This window comes from Euprymna scolopes, chromosome 2 (assembly GCF_053919585.1).
Source record: "Euprymna scolopes isolate OS-2025 chromosome 2, ASM5391958v1, whole genome shotgun sequence".
Lineage (NCBI taxonomy): Eukaryota > Metazoa > Mollusca > Cephalopoda > Sepiida > Sepiolidae > Euprymna > Euprymna scolopes.
The window spans coordinates 115756211-115774213 of NC_136483.1; the positions used below are offsets into that span (position 1 = coordinate 115756211).

An 18003-nucleotide genomic window follows, 5' to 3' on the forward strand; every position below is an offset into this window, starting at 1 on the left:
ACGAAGACGGAAGTTGCACCATTAAAACGAACTACCTTTTGTGCACCAAAATTTATTTTTCTACATAGTCATTACTATTCTAAATAAACTTTTGCCAGGAATTCAATGATGCCTCTCCACTTCTGACGCACTCCCAAATACAAGGATTGTTTTCTTAAAGTCTCACACTGCCAATATCTGCAACAGAGAGATGAATTTTCAGGTCATGAACGCATAACTTTCGTTATCATACCAATTTATTTTAATTCGGGCGGAATAAAAATAGAAGGTATTACTTTTTAAATGATCCGCGTATATATATATATATATATATATATATATATATATATATATATATATATATATATATATATATAGAGAGAGAGAGAGAGAGAGAGAGAGAGAGAGAGAATAAGTTAAAGCGTAAAGTCATATAGAAATTTTATTATATTATCAAGTCAATAAGACTTACAGAGAGGAATAAAGAAGAAATCGCTTTAGACCATGCTATTTCGAAGCTAAATGCTTCTCGCCAGAAGAGGAGAAAAAGCCGGCATTATACAAAAGTAAAGGTTTAAAAGAGACAACACTGACTTTGAAAACATACAGATTAGAAATTTTTAAAAATTTGAAATTAGAACTTGAAAAAATTATTTTAGAGGACGGGGGGGGGGCGATATGATATAAATGCTAAATAAATGTACAAAAATATATATAAGAAAATGAAATACTAAGAAAAAAATTTTTAATTCATAAAAGTTTTTAATTTCAAAAAGCATTAAAAAATATTTTTAATTTTAAAAAATTTCCCAAATTTCCAAAAACTTACTAAATTCTGACAAAAAAAATAAATTATAAAATATAAATAAAGCAAATTAAGGTCAAATTAAGAACAAGAAGTAAGAAAAGGAAAAAGTAAAATAAGGATGTTAAAAAGTAAATCAACTCAAGTTCTTGGAAGGGAGTCCATCGGTAATTAGGTGTACTCCAGGATAAAATGAGACGTAAGTTAATATCTAGTGTACTATATATATATATATATATATATATATATATATATATATATATATATATATATATATATATATATATATATATATATATATATGGGGGGGCTAGACTTATTGGCGATCCCTTTGATCCCAATGACTATTATTTATTCTAATTAAAATTGCATTCGAAAATTCACAACCTGTGACATATTTTTTAAGCCATTCTTCTTGCAGAACTGAATATAATAAATATTTTACTCTTATATTACTTTTTCTTCTTCTTCTTCTTCTTCTTCTTCTTCTTCTTCTTCTTATTATTATTATTATTATTATTATTATTATTATTATTATTATTATTATTATTATTATTATTATTATTATTATTATATTCTGCTTCTTCTTCATCTTTTCTTCTTCTTCTTCTTCTTATTATTATTATTATTATTATTATTCTGCTTCTTCTTCTGCTTCTTCTTCTTCTTCTTCTTCTTATTATTATTATTATTATTATTATTATTATTATTATTATTATTACTATTATTCACAAGGAGTTTTATTTTCAAAGATTTATTTTCGAGAACAAGTTGTGGTGTGCCTGGAGTCTAAGTGAGACAAGTCTCCCCATATTTCCAGTACTGCTTACATTTTCTGATAATTTCTGTAAATTAATTTGCCTTATCACAACAACGGCTTGCCATTGATTTCTCATTGGTAGCGATCACTAGTATTCATTGTGTATTAGTTTTACCATTCAGATTATTATTATTATTATTATTATTATTATTATTATTATTATTATTATTATTATTATTATTATTATTATTATTATAATATAGAAGTAATGAAACTTATTATTGTCCATCTAATTAGAATTAGCTGAGGAAACTCAGTCATTTCTTCTCTAAATGCTCACAGAGACATTAATAAATATTAGAGAAGGATGAAAAAAATACATAGATAACCATGAAAGAGATGTATGAACTGTTAAGTTAATTATAAATTATGGCTGATTGGAACAAATAAAACAAAATATTTTTCCAAACATAATAAACGTTAATTAACTCACATTTACTGATATATATATATATATATATATATATATATATATATATATATATATATATATATATATATATATATATACTAGTCTACCCGTGACCCGTTGGGTCAGTATGCTATATTATATGACCTATGGAATTAATGTATGAGCGTGACACTTGTGACGTAAAGAAAATAGTTTTTTGTGGCATAACAGAAACATTTCTATGAAAGTATATTGAAATGAAAAAAGAATGTGGACAGATTTCTATTCGTCGTTATGTTTATAATTATTTATTTTTGAAAAAAAAAAAAAACTTACAGCCATTGAATTATAAGTGGTTTGCCATACTTATAGATAAATGTGCACTGAACAGATACCATAATACTTAAAATTAAATTCAAATTTTGATATATCTTTTAATTTTAACGCGAAAAAAAAAAAACAACTGGGACGCTGAAGACGTAAACAGTAAAACAATACATTGTAAAATGTTCTTATGGGTGTCAACGGGTTAAAGTAGATTATTTGTGAGAAAATTGCGTTAAAATAACTTAAACGTAATACGGAAATGAACCATGTAAAAAAAAAATGCAGAAAGTATTAACAGTTGTTTATTTGGAAAATTTAAATGCGAAAAAACAAAACAAAATAAACAAACAATTGGGACGCTGAAAACGTAAACAGTAAAACAATACGTTGTAAAATTCTCTTATGGTTGTGAACGGGTTTTAGTAAATTTATTTGTAAGAAAATTGCGTTAAAATAACTTAAACGCAATGCGGAAAAGGACGACGTAAAAAAAAACAAGAAGTATTAACAATTGTTTATTTTGATAATTAAACGCGAAAAAAATGGGACGCTGAAAACGTACATAGTAAAACAATACGTTGTCAACAGGTCAAAGTTGATTTATTTGTAAGAAAATTACGACAGTATAGTTGTAATACAGAATAGTTGCAAAACATCCCCAGTCTTCCCATGTTAAATAATAACTTCTAAATAATAACTTTAATATTTCAGAGCACATGTCAACTTCTGCAAAAGTCGCGATTTGCGTTTATTTGTTTACGCTGTTATAGGTTTAAGTCTATATACGCATGCACAATCGGAAGTCGTAAACCGGATGTTGGGTTACAACGCCCGTTACAAGGTCATTTGAGTTTTATAATTATATATATATATATATATATATATATATATATATATATATATATATATATATATATATATATATACTGGGCAAAGCAGAAATAATAATAATAATAATAATAATAATAATAATAATAATAATAAACCAACCTCGGACAAGAACAACCATACCATAAATAAAAATACTAATAATGAACAAGATAAATGCAACTGCAGACACCGCACACTTTGCCCACTTCAAAATCATTGTCTAACCAAAAGCGTAGTTTACCAGGCCACAATATTTGCGAAAGAAACCCCGAATAACAAGAAATATTACGTAGGTATGACTTCCTTAGATTTCAAAACTCGATACTATGACCACAAAGTACATTCAACAATAAAAAACACCGTATGAAAACAACACTAGCGAATAAATACTGGGAACTCAAAGAAAGCGGACATTCGCCGGTAGTCGAATTGAAAATAATAAGACAAGCTACCACGTGTAGGGACCTAGACGACCCATGTAGATTATGCCTTCATGAAAAATTTGCTAACCTGTACTTTAAAGAACCCCAACATCTATTAAACTGTAGAAGAGAAATAGCAAACAACTGTGTTCACAAGATAAAATTTACTCTAGGATAGCGATACAAAATAGTTTTAAAACTAACAAAAACAATAGGAAATAAACAAATAAATAAATTAAATAAACATAAATATACATAAACGATCACACATGTATGCATGTATGTATATATATATGTATATATATACATATGTGCATATATGTATGTACACATATATATATTTATATATAAACTAACATTTAAAAAAAAACTAAAGCAAACACTAACCTAGTTTTAAAACAGATCAAGAAACTAAATATCCAGGTTAAATAGAGCACACACAAAGGAACAGGTCAACCAGAGGCCAAATAGGCTTTTGTCCGATAAATGCATGTTCATTGGCTGATAGGAAGGGCGCGGTGGATACTAGAAAGCTGATTGGCTAACTAAAATCTCAATAGAAGATGCGCATATAAAAACGACAAACAACCACAGAATTCGCGCATAAGCCTGAAGAGTCCTAGAGTGGATGAAACGCGGAATATTCAGTGTAGCTTTATCGCCATATATATTTTATAAATTACTAACTAGCTCTATCTACATATTGAGCGCTTTTGAAGTAAATACTTATAGTTTACGCATAAATCTATACTTTCGTATATCAATTTTATTTGAGTAAATTAAGTAGTTATATATATATATATATATATATATATATATATATATATATATATATATATATATATATATATATATATACTACCCGTCGTTGACTGGGTTCAAAAACAGCCTACAGAAAATGGAATTTGATTTATGAAAGTATGATAGGTTATGAAAAGGAAGGGTTGTAAAGAGATAGCTTCGAATTTGGAGGTATCAAAACCACAACAAAATATGATGAAAGTAAAAATAAAATAGATAAACCCCATAATTTATTATACCATACCTGTTCACGCTGAAACACTTATCACACTATTTTGTGGATCTATATATAAAAAAAAAAACTTGTTAAACTTTGTGACATATTTCCATTCTATGGAGGTCAGGCGCGAACGAGCATAATTTTATTATACCATATTTCTTCAAACTGAAACATAATTATCAAAGTATACTTACGCAGATAGATATGAAAAGTTTTGTAAATATATTTTAAAAAAATATTAAAGTGTGTACCTATTTCCATTCTATAGAGGCCAGGCGCGAATGCAGACCCCACAATATTATTATTCTATACCTATTTAAGTTAAAACATACTTATCAAAGTATTATTGTATACATCTATATCAAAAACACTTGTAAACGTTTTTTTTTCCATACTATGTGGACCAGGCGCGTACGCAGACCCCACAATTTTAATGAATCATCATTATGTCAGACCAAACATACCCATTTCTGTGTCTCGATACATCTTTTATCATTATATGTGATCAGTTTTCTATAATAGTAAACCATACAGGAGCCTATTCGTGACCAGACACACACACAGACGTTCAGCTTTATATATATATATATATATATATATATATATATATATATATATATATATATATATATATATATATATATACTTGAAACGCTACCCAGTTTGCATATACGAATCGTGATGGATTAAAAAATTCGGATGAAGTTAAGATTAGATACCCCGTAGCAGAAGACGAATATTGGCACACATTTCAAGTGACACCGGTTGTTAAACCTTGACATTGGCGTTGATTGTTTGTAAACACGTCAAATAGCAGACATGATCGAATGATCGCGAGAAGATTTTTTTAAAAATATATTTACAAAACTTTATAAGATTTAAAAGAAAAAATATATATTTACAAAATATATATTTTTTTAATATTAAATATTTACAAAACTTTTAAGGATTAAAAAAAACATTTTTTTCTATTTACACAAAACTTTTTAATGTAAGTAACAAAACGAACGTAATTTATATATATATATATATATATATATATATATATATATATATATATATATATATATATATATATATATATATATAAATCGGTGTCTTTCTGAGTGCATTTTTTTAATATATATTTACAGTACTTTATAATAATAATAATAATAATAATAATAATAATAATAATAATAATAATAATAATAGTAATTACTATTCTTCTTAATAGGGGATGGAAAGCGAGCAGTATAAATAAGGAATTTGTAAATTGTTTTTTTTTTTTTTCGAGTATTCAGTCAAATAATAAATTTGATTGTAAATTTCAACTTACAGTTTTAATTCTCTCTCTCCCCCCTCCCTCTCTCTCTCTCTCTCTCTCTCTCTCTCTCTCTCTCTTACAATCCGCTCTACTCTCTATTATGTGTTTTGAGCTTTTTTATTTAGGTGGAATTAAAATATCTATATATAAATATTTACGTAATTTTTGTTATTGATTTGTTTTATTAAACGATATTAAGCTTAGCGTTTCCACCTTGGAGATTGGGTGTTTTTTTTATTTTAGAAAGTCACCCATTTTTTATTTGGACGTAGATTACTGTTTTTAAAAATATATATCTAAATATTGGCATTTAAATTAGATTGAAGTTTAACATCGCTTATATCAGGTAAACACTGCATCATTTTTTATGCGATCCTGATCTGTGCTGACGACAGCTAAAAGCCAGAAACACGCGTGCCCATAGATATACTTTTATGCACGTAAAATAATATTTAATAATATAAATAAATAAAATCGTCCCATGAAAATAAGGGCGATCAATTCATATAGATATATGAATAATAATAAGAATATTTTTCAAAATAACAGCGTTTCGAAGTTGTTAACACACACACACACACACACACACACACACACACACACTCACACACACACACATGCATATATATATATATATATATATATATATATATATATATATATATATATATATATATATATATATATATACCACCGAGTTAATTGTTGTTTTAGGGTTATAGAAATCGCTATATTAAACAGGACACTGAAATGAGTTTCAATAAGGGGTAATTTTTTTAAGATATCTAAAGACTTAAAAAAAAAAACTTGTCGTTCGGTATCATCTGGAGTCACTAGGGACAATTATCGTTAAGTTCATAAAATAACTGAAATATTGTAGAACATAAAACAAATAAATTCATTTTTAATAGATTTTCTTAGTTTCATATAACATAAATGAAATTAGACAAATAATATCACAGTTAAGAATTCAGTTTTAAAAAGATTTTAAATCATTTGAATTCGGTTCGATTACTTAAAATCATTTGCTGTTTTACAGCTGTGAAGTTATCTTTTGCAAAACACAACTGCGTTAAATAGTTTGTGTGTGTGTGTGTGTGTGCGCGCGCGCGCGTGTGTTTGAAAACAAAATGTCATATCTTCTATCTATACTATAAATTGGTTTTTCTTTTGTGTGTAGTGATATTCATATTAAAACCCCTCTTTTCTATTTATTTAAAAAGAAAATACAATTTTCTTATATATGGGTGGTGGAAATGCATTCATTAGCAAAAGATCTAGCTAATTTGCATATTTTTTTAAAGATTCATTTTAATTAATTCCCTATTAGTTTTTTCGGTTTTCTTATGGGATGATAATCTAGAGTTAACTATTACGTGTAATTATACTCATGCAGATTTCTACATGATTTATACTTGCATAATATTTGCGTAAAATCTTTACAGTAAACAAAAAATTGTTTCCATATATATTTATGTATACGTATATATTTTTGTTTAATCTATTAGTCAATCTATCTATATATCTATAAAAGTGAAAGTGTCTGTGTGTCTGTGTGTGTACATTTTTCTAAGGATTTGACCTTTGGGAACTCTACCAAACTCCTCCGACAATTTTCGGTCTCAACACTTGAAATTTTAGATATAGGTTCCTTAATAACTTGATTTAAGCCCAAAACAATACATTTTAAGTGGTCATAATAAGGGTCAAAGTTTAAAAAATTGACCGCTTTTTTTTCCTCAACATACACCTCCAAATACCCGGGCAACGCCGGGCACCCATGCTAGTATATCTATAAAAGTGAACGTGTCTGTCTGTGTGTCTGTCTGTGTATATTTCCCTACGCAATAACTCTGTCAATTTTTAGTCTACAGACTCAAAATTTGATACACAGTGTACTGAGATTTGGGAAAATCGTTGTGATCGGTTTTCGACCAGAAATTTGGCGATTAAGGAGTCAATGCTCAACGATTTGACCTTTGAGAACTCTACCACACTCGTCCGGCAATTTTGAGTCTAAACATTTGAAATTTTAGATATAGGTTCCTTGGATATGGATCTAACTTAATAACTAGATTTGAGCCCTAAACAATAAATTTTATGGAGTCATAATAGGAGTCAAATTTTAAAAAAATTGACCGTTTATTTTGTTTTTTATATTTGTTTTTTGTTTTTGTTTTTTGGCTCAGCATACACCTCCAAACACCCGGGCAACGCGGGGCACCCATGCTAGTATATCTATAAAAGTGAAAGTGTCTGTGTGTGTCTGTGGATGTACATTTCCCTACGCAATAACTCTGTCAATTTTCTGTCTAAAGACTCGAAATTTGATATACAGGGTAGCGAGATTTGAGAAAATTTATGTGATCGGTTTTCGGCCAGAAATTTGGCTGTTAAAGGGTCAAAGTTTAACGATTTGACCTTTGAGAACTCTACCAAACTCCTCCGACAATTTTGGGTCTAAACACTTGAAATTTTAGATATAGGTTCCTTGGGCATGGATCTAACTTAATAACTTGATTTGAGCCGAAAACAATGAATTTTAAGGGGGCATAATAGGGGTCAAAGTTTTTAAAAATTGACGGCTCTTTTTATGCTCAACATACACCTCCAAACACCCGGGCAACGCCGGGCTGAAATGCTAGTTGTATAATATAAATGATACACATATTTCCAGTAAATTCGTCAGGCCTTAACAGGTTTGATGAAGTTACTGGATCGTTGATACGATTCGGTAACCGAAACATGCGTAACTAAGCAGATAAAACGGTAATAAAAAATATATATTTGCTGCGCAATTGTATTGAGCACTTTCTTCAGGTTTTTATTAATTACTATTTTATATATATATATATATATATATATATATATATATATATATATATATATATATATATATATATATATATATATATATCATGAAAATATATGGCAATTAAGCTACACGGGTTTAATCCTCGTAAGGACTCGCCAAGTAAATGCAGAAAATTCTGTGTAGCTTAATTGCCATAAATATATATTTACAACTTACTATCTCGCTTTATTCACATATTTAGCATCGTTGAATACATACTGAATACCGACACATAAAATATCGTACCTCGTTATAAAATTTTATGTACATACACGCCGTAATGATTATATATATATATATATATATATATATATATATATATATATATATATATATATATATCACTAGCAGAGCACCTGGCATTGCCCGGTCGTAAAATACGCTTAAATATGATATTTTGATTAATGCAGATTTCGAATTTATTATCATATTGAACCCAATATATAGTAATAATTTAAAAAGTTAAAAAAAGGACTTGTGCGCAACCACCGAGAATCGAAACCAAAATGCTTAGCTTACAATTTATTTTTTTTCCTCTGACGTTAATGCCTAACCTATGAAGACATGCTACACCGTTATTTGTTTATGTTTTAATTTTTAGCCTTGCAGCAGCAAGGCTAAAAATTAAAACATAAACAAATAACTACTACGTTACGCATGCATATTCGTAATGCCGTCGTTCAACCTTCACCTGGCAAATTTCATTTTATATATATATATATATATATATATATATATATATATATATATATATATATTTACACCTTGGTACCGATTTTCCCCGGCTAAACCCAAATATAAAGTTTCGCATGAGTTAAAATTCTTTATATATTAAGTTTAAGGTCTGTAGATCAAAAACTGAACGAAGAGTTTGGTAGGCAAATTTTTTAAACAAAAATATATACGCATATATATGGAACGAGATTTGAGTTTACTATAACCATTTGACGCAAATACAAATGTATTACGCAAATATAAATCATGTAGAATATCTGCATGAATATAATTACACGTAATAGTTTCCTACAGATGACCTACAATTAAACCGAAAAAAACTAATAAGGAATTAATTAAAATGAACGCTTAAAAAATATGCAAATTAGCTAGATCTTTTGCCAGTGAATACACAAAAAATCAAATGTATAGGAATATAGAAGACATATATATATATATATATATATATATATGTGTGTGTGTGTGTGTGTGTGTGTGTGTGTGTGTGTGTGTGTGTGTGCACATAAGATCTTGGACTGAAATAATATTTAGTTATGGAAAATAAACAAAATAAATTCATTTTCTTACGTTTGTGTAATCATAAAATTCGTCAGATTGACAAAGTTTTTTCTTTTCTTTTTCTCTCAAATTATTTTCATATTTCCTAAGTGATCCCAGATCCATCAACGCACCGAACGACACATCTAGACGTCCTGAAACATGGGGCTCCTTTTTACAAACTCCCTCGTTGCATATTTTGCAGAAAACATTCCTGTAGTAACCAACCGGGTCGGTGTAGCTCCGACAACCGAACTCTTCCCATGGTTCGATAATAAGTAGTTCCCCTGTACGATTGCATGTATCGATGTATGAGTATTGGATATCGCAACACCACGGTTCATCTATGCCATCGGGAACTTTGAAAATGGTATTTCGGTTGTACTTCTCCATGAATTCTTCAGCATCTGATAAATTTTTAATCCGTGCTATTTCGTCAAACCAGTGTAAATTATCGATAAAAATTTCCGTTGTCCATTTTGTAAAATTCCAGTCATCGTTACATATGGCGCAGAATTCATTTCGATAGAATCGGCCAATTCTGTTCGATATAACGGGTGGATATTTATGACCCGAGTTTTGTTCACATTTCTCTTTTGTTGTCGCGTCGCTTTTGAAGTGAGGTATACATTTTGTTACCAAAAGATACTTACCGACTGAAAAAGGGGATTTTTTGATAGGGACGCACTTGTAAGAATTATAAGTTTTCTTCAGTATATATTGGTTCTTATACGGACAGCAGTCCCCGAAATAAACACATTTGGAATCATTAAAACAACCTTCCGTGTTTGTGTAGTTTAACTGTTTGTATTTTTTCAGGAACTCTTTCATTGCTAACGAGTCTGACTTTGACATTTCCAAATCCAATGTTGCAGAAGTTGAAATGTGATCAGATGTCGAAGAGGTGTTTGTTTTGTTGCTGTATTTAGTGGCCAACCGTTTTTCGTCCGGACATTTACGAATAGCGTCTAAATTGATGCGGAAATCCGGCCTCAGGTTTATATGAGAATGAACGCCATCATTTAATGGAACCAATAGATTTACCTCTACCTGCTTGTGGATAGGATTGTTCATATCGGTCGGGAAAGTGGAAATATCCACATCTCCTTTGGTTAAAGCGATAATAAAAACAGTAAGTAACGTCTCCCTCATCTTCGCATCCGTCGAAGTGTTGTAGTTATTTCGTTTGAAGCTTTCACAAAAGCGACACTTGTATTTGCGTCTAGGTCGTTAGACGAAAAAAGCTGGGAATGTTTTTATCAAGTGCGTGGGTTTTTGTGTCACTAGAAATGATTGGAAGTGGGAGGGTGGTAATTAGAAATAAAATGTTTTATATAAATATACAAATTTAGACTAAATGAAACAAATGACGTCATAGTTGAATGGACTTTTACTCAGCTCGTGTTTGTTTTTCATCACAACGAGGAACAGCCTAACCCCACCTTACCGTTTCACATCCGTGATTAGTTTAATAGCTATATGGTCACAGTCTGTATAAACTAATAAAGAGATTTTAATCAATTGAGTACTTTGTGTAGCTATTCAACAACAACAGCAACAACATTATTATTATTAATATTATCATTATTATTAATATTATTAATGTTATTATTATTATTGGTGGTGGTGGTGGTGGTCCCCCCCCTCCCTGACAAAAGGAAATTCACTCTTGTTTGTTCGTCTGTCCGCACTTTTCTCAATAACTACGCCTTGGAATTTTGGGAAATTTTGCATAAACATTTAACATGATATGAGTAAAAAAGTAACAGAACGGAGTTTTCGGGAAAACTTCGGTTGTCCCCCTAGGGGTGCCTTTCGGGTTAAAATAGCTAAAATTGACACTTTTGTGCTTATTAAAAAATTGATGCTTTGGATTTTTATAAAACTTTCTGAAAAGTTGTAACTAACTGACTTCTATATAATTTTGTTTGTCTATACTTTGTGATAACTCTTGAATGTGCCCAGGGGCTCTTTTATGGCTAATAAAAACACTCCATTTTGGGCACTATTTTACCATATTTGTCCAAACTTTTCTGTGTATGTCTATTTGGCAGTTTTGCATGGTGCTGAACGCAAATTTAAATATGTTAAGGCCTGGGGGACTTTTGGGGCTAAATGGGTGGGTGGCAAATGATGGACTTAGTCGTTTTATTTATTTATTTTTTGCATGGTGCAGAACTCAAATTTACATATGTTAAGACCTAAAACTGTACTGTTTGTTCATTTTCACCAGGATTTGACGTCTCCTGGAGACTTTTGGGCCTGAATGGGCGGGGATACTGAACTTAGTCATTTTTTTATGGCTCGTTCATGGTGCACTCACGGGGGACCATGCATGCTTCACTTGTTATTATTATTATTATTATTATTATTATTATTATTATTATTATTATTATTATTATTGTTGTTGTTGTTGTTGTTGTTGTTGTTGTTGTTGTTGTTATAAATTCGCACGGTGCCAGCCAAAAGGAACATGTCTACACAAATTCTCTTCATAGACTAAAACACCTAAAATAGATAAATCATAGTTTAAAGAGCAAGTGCAAACTCCGTGGACAAAAAGACGAAAGAGTAAACCATATAACAAGTTAATTCAGCAAACTAGCCGAAAAAGATTACACGAACAGACACGACCGTGTCGGGAATGCAGTACACTGAGAACTCTGCAAATGTTTGTACTTCAAAGATGCAGACAAATGGTACAGGCACAAACTGAAACCAGTAGTGGAAAATAAACACCACGAACTATTTTGGTACAAACAGATAAAATCATCCAAGCAAGGACGTCATAATAATAAACAAGAAGGAAAGAAACTTCTAAATTGTAGATTTTGTTGTCCCAGCAGAACACAGGGTGAAGATCAAAGAGATGAAAAAAAAATGAAACAAATACGCAGAACTTTACAGAAAGCTGAAAAGAATATGGAGCATGAAGGAAATCAATATAATCCCAATAATTGTAGGAGCACTAGGATGAATCCCAAACAACTTGAAAAAGGACTAGGAGGAATCCGAATCAAGGGAAAAACTGAGACTATACAACAGACGGTAATGTTGAAAACAACTGAACTATTAAGGAAAATCCTCGAATGCGAAAACTAACCCACATGTGAAAGACGTTAACCAGTCATATAGAAAATGGAATCGAAGTATAACGAAAATATAGAAGAAAACCATATGGAATTAATAAAACTGAAATCACAAAATTGTAAGCTAATTATATCACCCCTCCCATCCACAAAATATGTAGTATCGACATCGACTGAAATGATACCAAATAGTCGTGAAAGGTCAAGGAGGATGGAAAGACTGGGAAAAGAGATGAGTACGTAAAGGACTGGGATCTTGAGGAGGGTTGCTGTCATCTAAATTCCAGTGTAAACTAATCATCGTTGCCGGTGAGATGACAAATGGCTGCTGCGATTACACAAATTCATTTGCAAACGTTATCGAAAGACATGTAGGATTCTTGAAATTTGGGGAGACTTGTCATCCAGACTCCAAAGAACACCATCGCTTGTTATCAGGGAGTAATTTTGATGATGAACTGTATGAGAACTCTTAATGAGCACACACACACACACATACACACACACACACACACACAATAATAATAATAATAATAATAATAATAATAATAACTAGCAGACCCTGTGGAAATTTCACAGGGGACTCATTCATATGTAATATATTGATGTTGGCAAATGGAGACGCTCTGATATTATTGTAGCTTTTTTGTTAAAACTGCAAAAGTATTTATCTAAGCTAACACGAACACCCGGCAAGGCCCAGTCATAAAGTACACTTAAATATGATATTTTAATTCCTGCAGAATTCGTATATATTATCATAGAGTTAATGTTCTATGGATTTTTATATATTATAAAGTTGCGATTTCAAAAATAAAAATATATACATCCATATAACTTGGGTGCATTAGCTTGAATCGAAATCGAAATAAAAACTTATGGAAAAAAAAAAAAAAAAAAAATATATATATATATATATATATATATATATATATATATATATATATATATATATATATATATATATAACTTGAGTTCCTTCAGCCATAATCGAAACCGAAACCAAGACTTATGAAGAATTCTTAATAAAATTATTTATAAAAAAAAAAATAGATTACTCGAGTGCCATCAGTTATAATCGAAACCGAAACCAAAATTTATGAAAAATTCTTGGTAAAGCTATTTATGACAAGAAATGGAAGTACATAACAATTAAACGACTCGAATATAAGTGTGACACAGAAAATAACATACACGCTATCGTATTAATACATAGACAATAATAATATGAAGTTTAAAGCAGAAAAAAGACAGGGAAAGAGAATGAACTAACAAAACCTAGATGGGAAGTGAGGCTGGAAACCCAGATGAACAAACTTTAAAAAGAAGTAAAAGGCGATAAACAAGACAAAAGTAACCAGACGAGGATGGAAAGTAGAAATGTGACGAGCAGGGAGAGGCTTAACAAGAAACAGGAAGAATTAAAGCAAAAACATAGCAGCAAAAGATGATACAAATATAAATATGACCAGTGCATGCAAAACAGGACCTTTGAAACAATGAAAGCCAATTTTACCAGAATCTAAATGGAGGAAAAACAAAAACAGGACAACTGGACCTGAGAGAAACAAACACTACTGGAGCTAGATATGGAAAGAGCGCTAGGATCATAATAGAAATGCCGGATGGCTGAAAGATATGAAAGAAGAGTCACAGTAAATCGAAGAAAAAAATGAAGTCAGCAAGGAAACCCTCACGACCACCCTACAAAAAAAAAATGGCAAATTAGAAATCATCAAGTCACGATGGAATACATACATATTGGTTTAAAAAATTTATAACAGAACATGAAATGTTGATACAGAACCTGAAAAGATGTATCCACTAAACACACATGCCAGAATGGATAACCAAAAGTAAAACCACACTAGTGCAAAAAGACACAGAAAAAGGAATCATCCCCAGCAACTATAGGCCTATAACATGACTAAATACAATGTGGAAAATACTAACAGCACAACTGAGGGAACAAATGTGTCATTTAATTCATAATCACGAACTACTTCGTGAGAAACAGAAAGGATGCCATAAAAGGTAATAGAGGAGCACATAACCTATTATACATAGACCAAAGGATCCTGAAGGAGGTAAAAATAGAAAAAAGAACAGCCATGTCACGGATCAACTATAAGAATGCGTATGACAGAATCCTGTAAGCATGGATAACAGATAAAAGATCATCAAGTTAAGAGAAAATGCAATGAGAACATGAAAACTTGAATTAACAGCTGACGGATTGAGATTAAAATACAAAGGGGTATCTTCCAAGGTGATTCCTTATCACCACTACTGTTCATCATAGCCATTATGTCTCTATTTTTTTTTTTCACATGGGGGTCACCACTTACCAAGGCCCGGAGGCCACTCAGGGATAAGGGTTATTGCGTGTACAGTAATCAATGAGATAGTATTGTAGTAATCATTAGTATTGGAAATTTGATAGAGTGTCTTACTTAAGGGGGCGGTTTGTCAGGAATTTGTTTATGTTGGATTTGAAGACGTCCAAGTTGTAGTCAGGTGGGAAACAGGCGAACGGAAGAGAGTTCCGCAGTCTCTTAACAATATACTAAGAAAATGCCAAGCCAGATACAAATTCACTCATTCAGATGAAAGAATAAACCACCTAATGTATAGGATGATCTAAAACTGTTTGCAAAAACCAAAAAGAAACTATTGACGCTAATAAACACAACCAAAATCTTCAACCAGGATATCCGAATGGAATTAAGTATGGAAAAGTGCGCATTGCTGTATTACGGCATAATCACGTTGACACACCGGTTCCCATTAGATAATCAAAGTTAAGCAATGTTGAGCCTGGTTATTACTAAAATGGGTGAACAATTTGTGAATTCCAGGTGCGTGGGAGGATGTCAACACCTCTCTACAAGAGTTGCAAAAACCTAACATCGTCATCTCCCATAACGAGGATGTACATGTGATTGGGGACCACTTGTGAATTTCATACTCCCATGAAACTTCCTCCTTTGGAGGAAGCTAGTTAAACCAGAATAGGGTTAGTGCCAACCGACACTGCTGATTATGAGAAGAGAAAAACTTGTGACAATGAAAGGTATGATACTACCTAACTAAATCGAGGTGAGGGCACTGGGCGAGCATGGTAGCTACTATGGAAGTTCTGGAAGCACACACCATTAAAGCAACAGAAATGAAAGAGAAAATTGGCAGCAAATAATTCAGAACAAGAAAACATCTTGAAGCTAAACTATATAGTAGAAACCTAACTAAAAGTAGAAACACATGGGCATTATCACTAGTAAGATACTCTGGACCGTTTATAGGTTGGACCAAAAAAGAACTGACGCATCTAAACCAGAAGACCAGGAAACTCATGACAATGCACAATGCACTACATCCAAAGGATCATACTGACCCCCCAAAAAACTAGAAGAATACATAATGCAAAAAAATATAAAAATGAAAGAATAATCATTGCAGCAAAAAACAAACAACAGAAAAAGGAAAGACAAGGGATAAAACGAGAAAAGAAAAATTGGAAAAGAAACAGTTAAACGGACGATTCATAAGAATGACAAAAGATGAGACTAATGAAACACTTGGAAACGGCTGTAAAAAGGAAACTCAAACAAAAATACTGAATCCCTAATAACAGTCGCACAAGATAACGCAATTAGAATCAACCACATCAAAGCAAGACATAAGACAACAGCAAATGCAGACTCTGTAGACAAAGAGACGAAACAATAAACGACATAATAAGCGAATGCAGCAAAATAACCTAAAAAGGATATAAAAATAGATATGATCAAGTGGGGAAGGCATTATACTGCCAATTATGCAAACAACTGCATCTTAAACAATACTTGAAAATGAAAGTCACAAAATCCTATGGAACATGGATATACAAATGGATCAACCCATCCAAGCAAGAAGACCGGATGTCATAATAGTTAACAAGAAGGAAAAGTTCTGCCAAATGGATATTTTGCAGTTACAGTATACCACAAAATGAAGATCAAGGAGAAGTGAAGCAAATGCAGGGAATGGTCAGAGAGCTGAAAGGGATATGGAACATGAAGAAAGTCAAGGTAATACCACTAATAGTAGGAGCACTAGGAACAATACCGAAAAACTTTGGAAAAAGGAATGGGAGAGATTGGAATCAGAGGGATGGCTGAGAATATACAACAGATAACAATAATGAAAACGGCTGAAATATTAAGGGAACCCCTTGAATGTGGAGACTAACACACATGAGCTACAGATACAAACTGGACATACACAGAAACTGCTACAGATGTAAAACGCAAACGAACATCACATGGAATCATGAAAACTGAAACTCTATAATTATAAGTTATTCTGCCCCCTCTTTTTTGTGTCACTATAAACTGGCGCCACATCAAATAAATGAAGAGGGTCAAGTAGGATGGAAAGACCGAAGAGAGAAAACACTAGCCAGACCTCCACTGGATAAGTGCAAAGAGGACTGGGACCTTGGGGGAGATTTTTGCCATCCAAATTCCAGTGAAGACTAATGGTTGCTATCAATGAGAAATCAGTGGTAACCGGCTGTTGTGATAACACAAATTCATTTAAATAGTTATCAAAGAGATGTATACTTTTAGTTCTTTTTTTTTTGTGTCATTTTCACATAGAGTCGGTTAGTATCATCCTTTGGATGTAATGCATTGTGTATTGCCATGAGCTTACTGGAAATCTGGGGAGACTTGTTGTCACCCAGGCTCCAGAAAATGTCACAAATTGTTTTTAAAACGAAATCTTTGATGATGGCCTGTGTGACTACTCTCAGTGAAGAAGAAGAAGAAGAATAATAATAATAATAATAATAACAACAACAACAA

The 18003-nt window shown here is 31.4% G+C and overlaps 1 protein-coding gene across 4 annotated transcripts in view; it reads right to left on the reverse strand.

Moving 5' to 3' along the window:
- Positions 1-11316, reverse strand: part of LOC145294472 (uncharacterized) — a 61982-nt gene extending 50666 nt beyond the window's left edge. For all 4 annotated transcript variants that reach the window (XM_080141382.1, XM_080141383.1, XM_080141381.1 and 1 more), the window contains exon 1: positions 10098-11316. In XM_080141382.1, coding sequence (XP_079997508.1) covers positions 10098-11219 — 1122 coding nt within the window. In that variant the 5' untranslated portion in view covers positions 11220-11316. The remainder of the gene's footprint in view (positions 1-10097) is intronic.
- Between the last annotated feature and the right edge of the window lie 6687 nt (positions 11317-18003).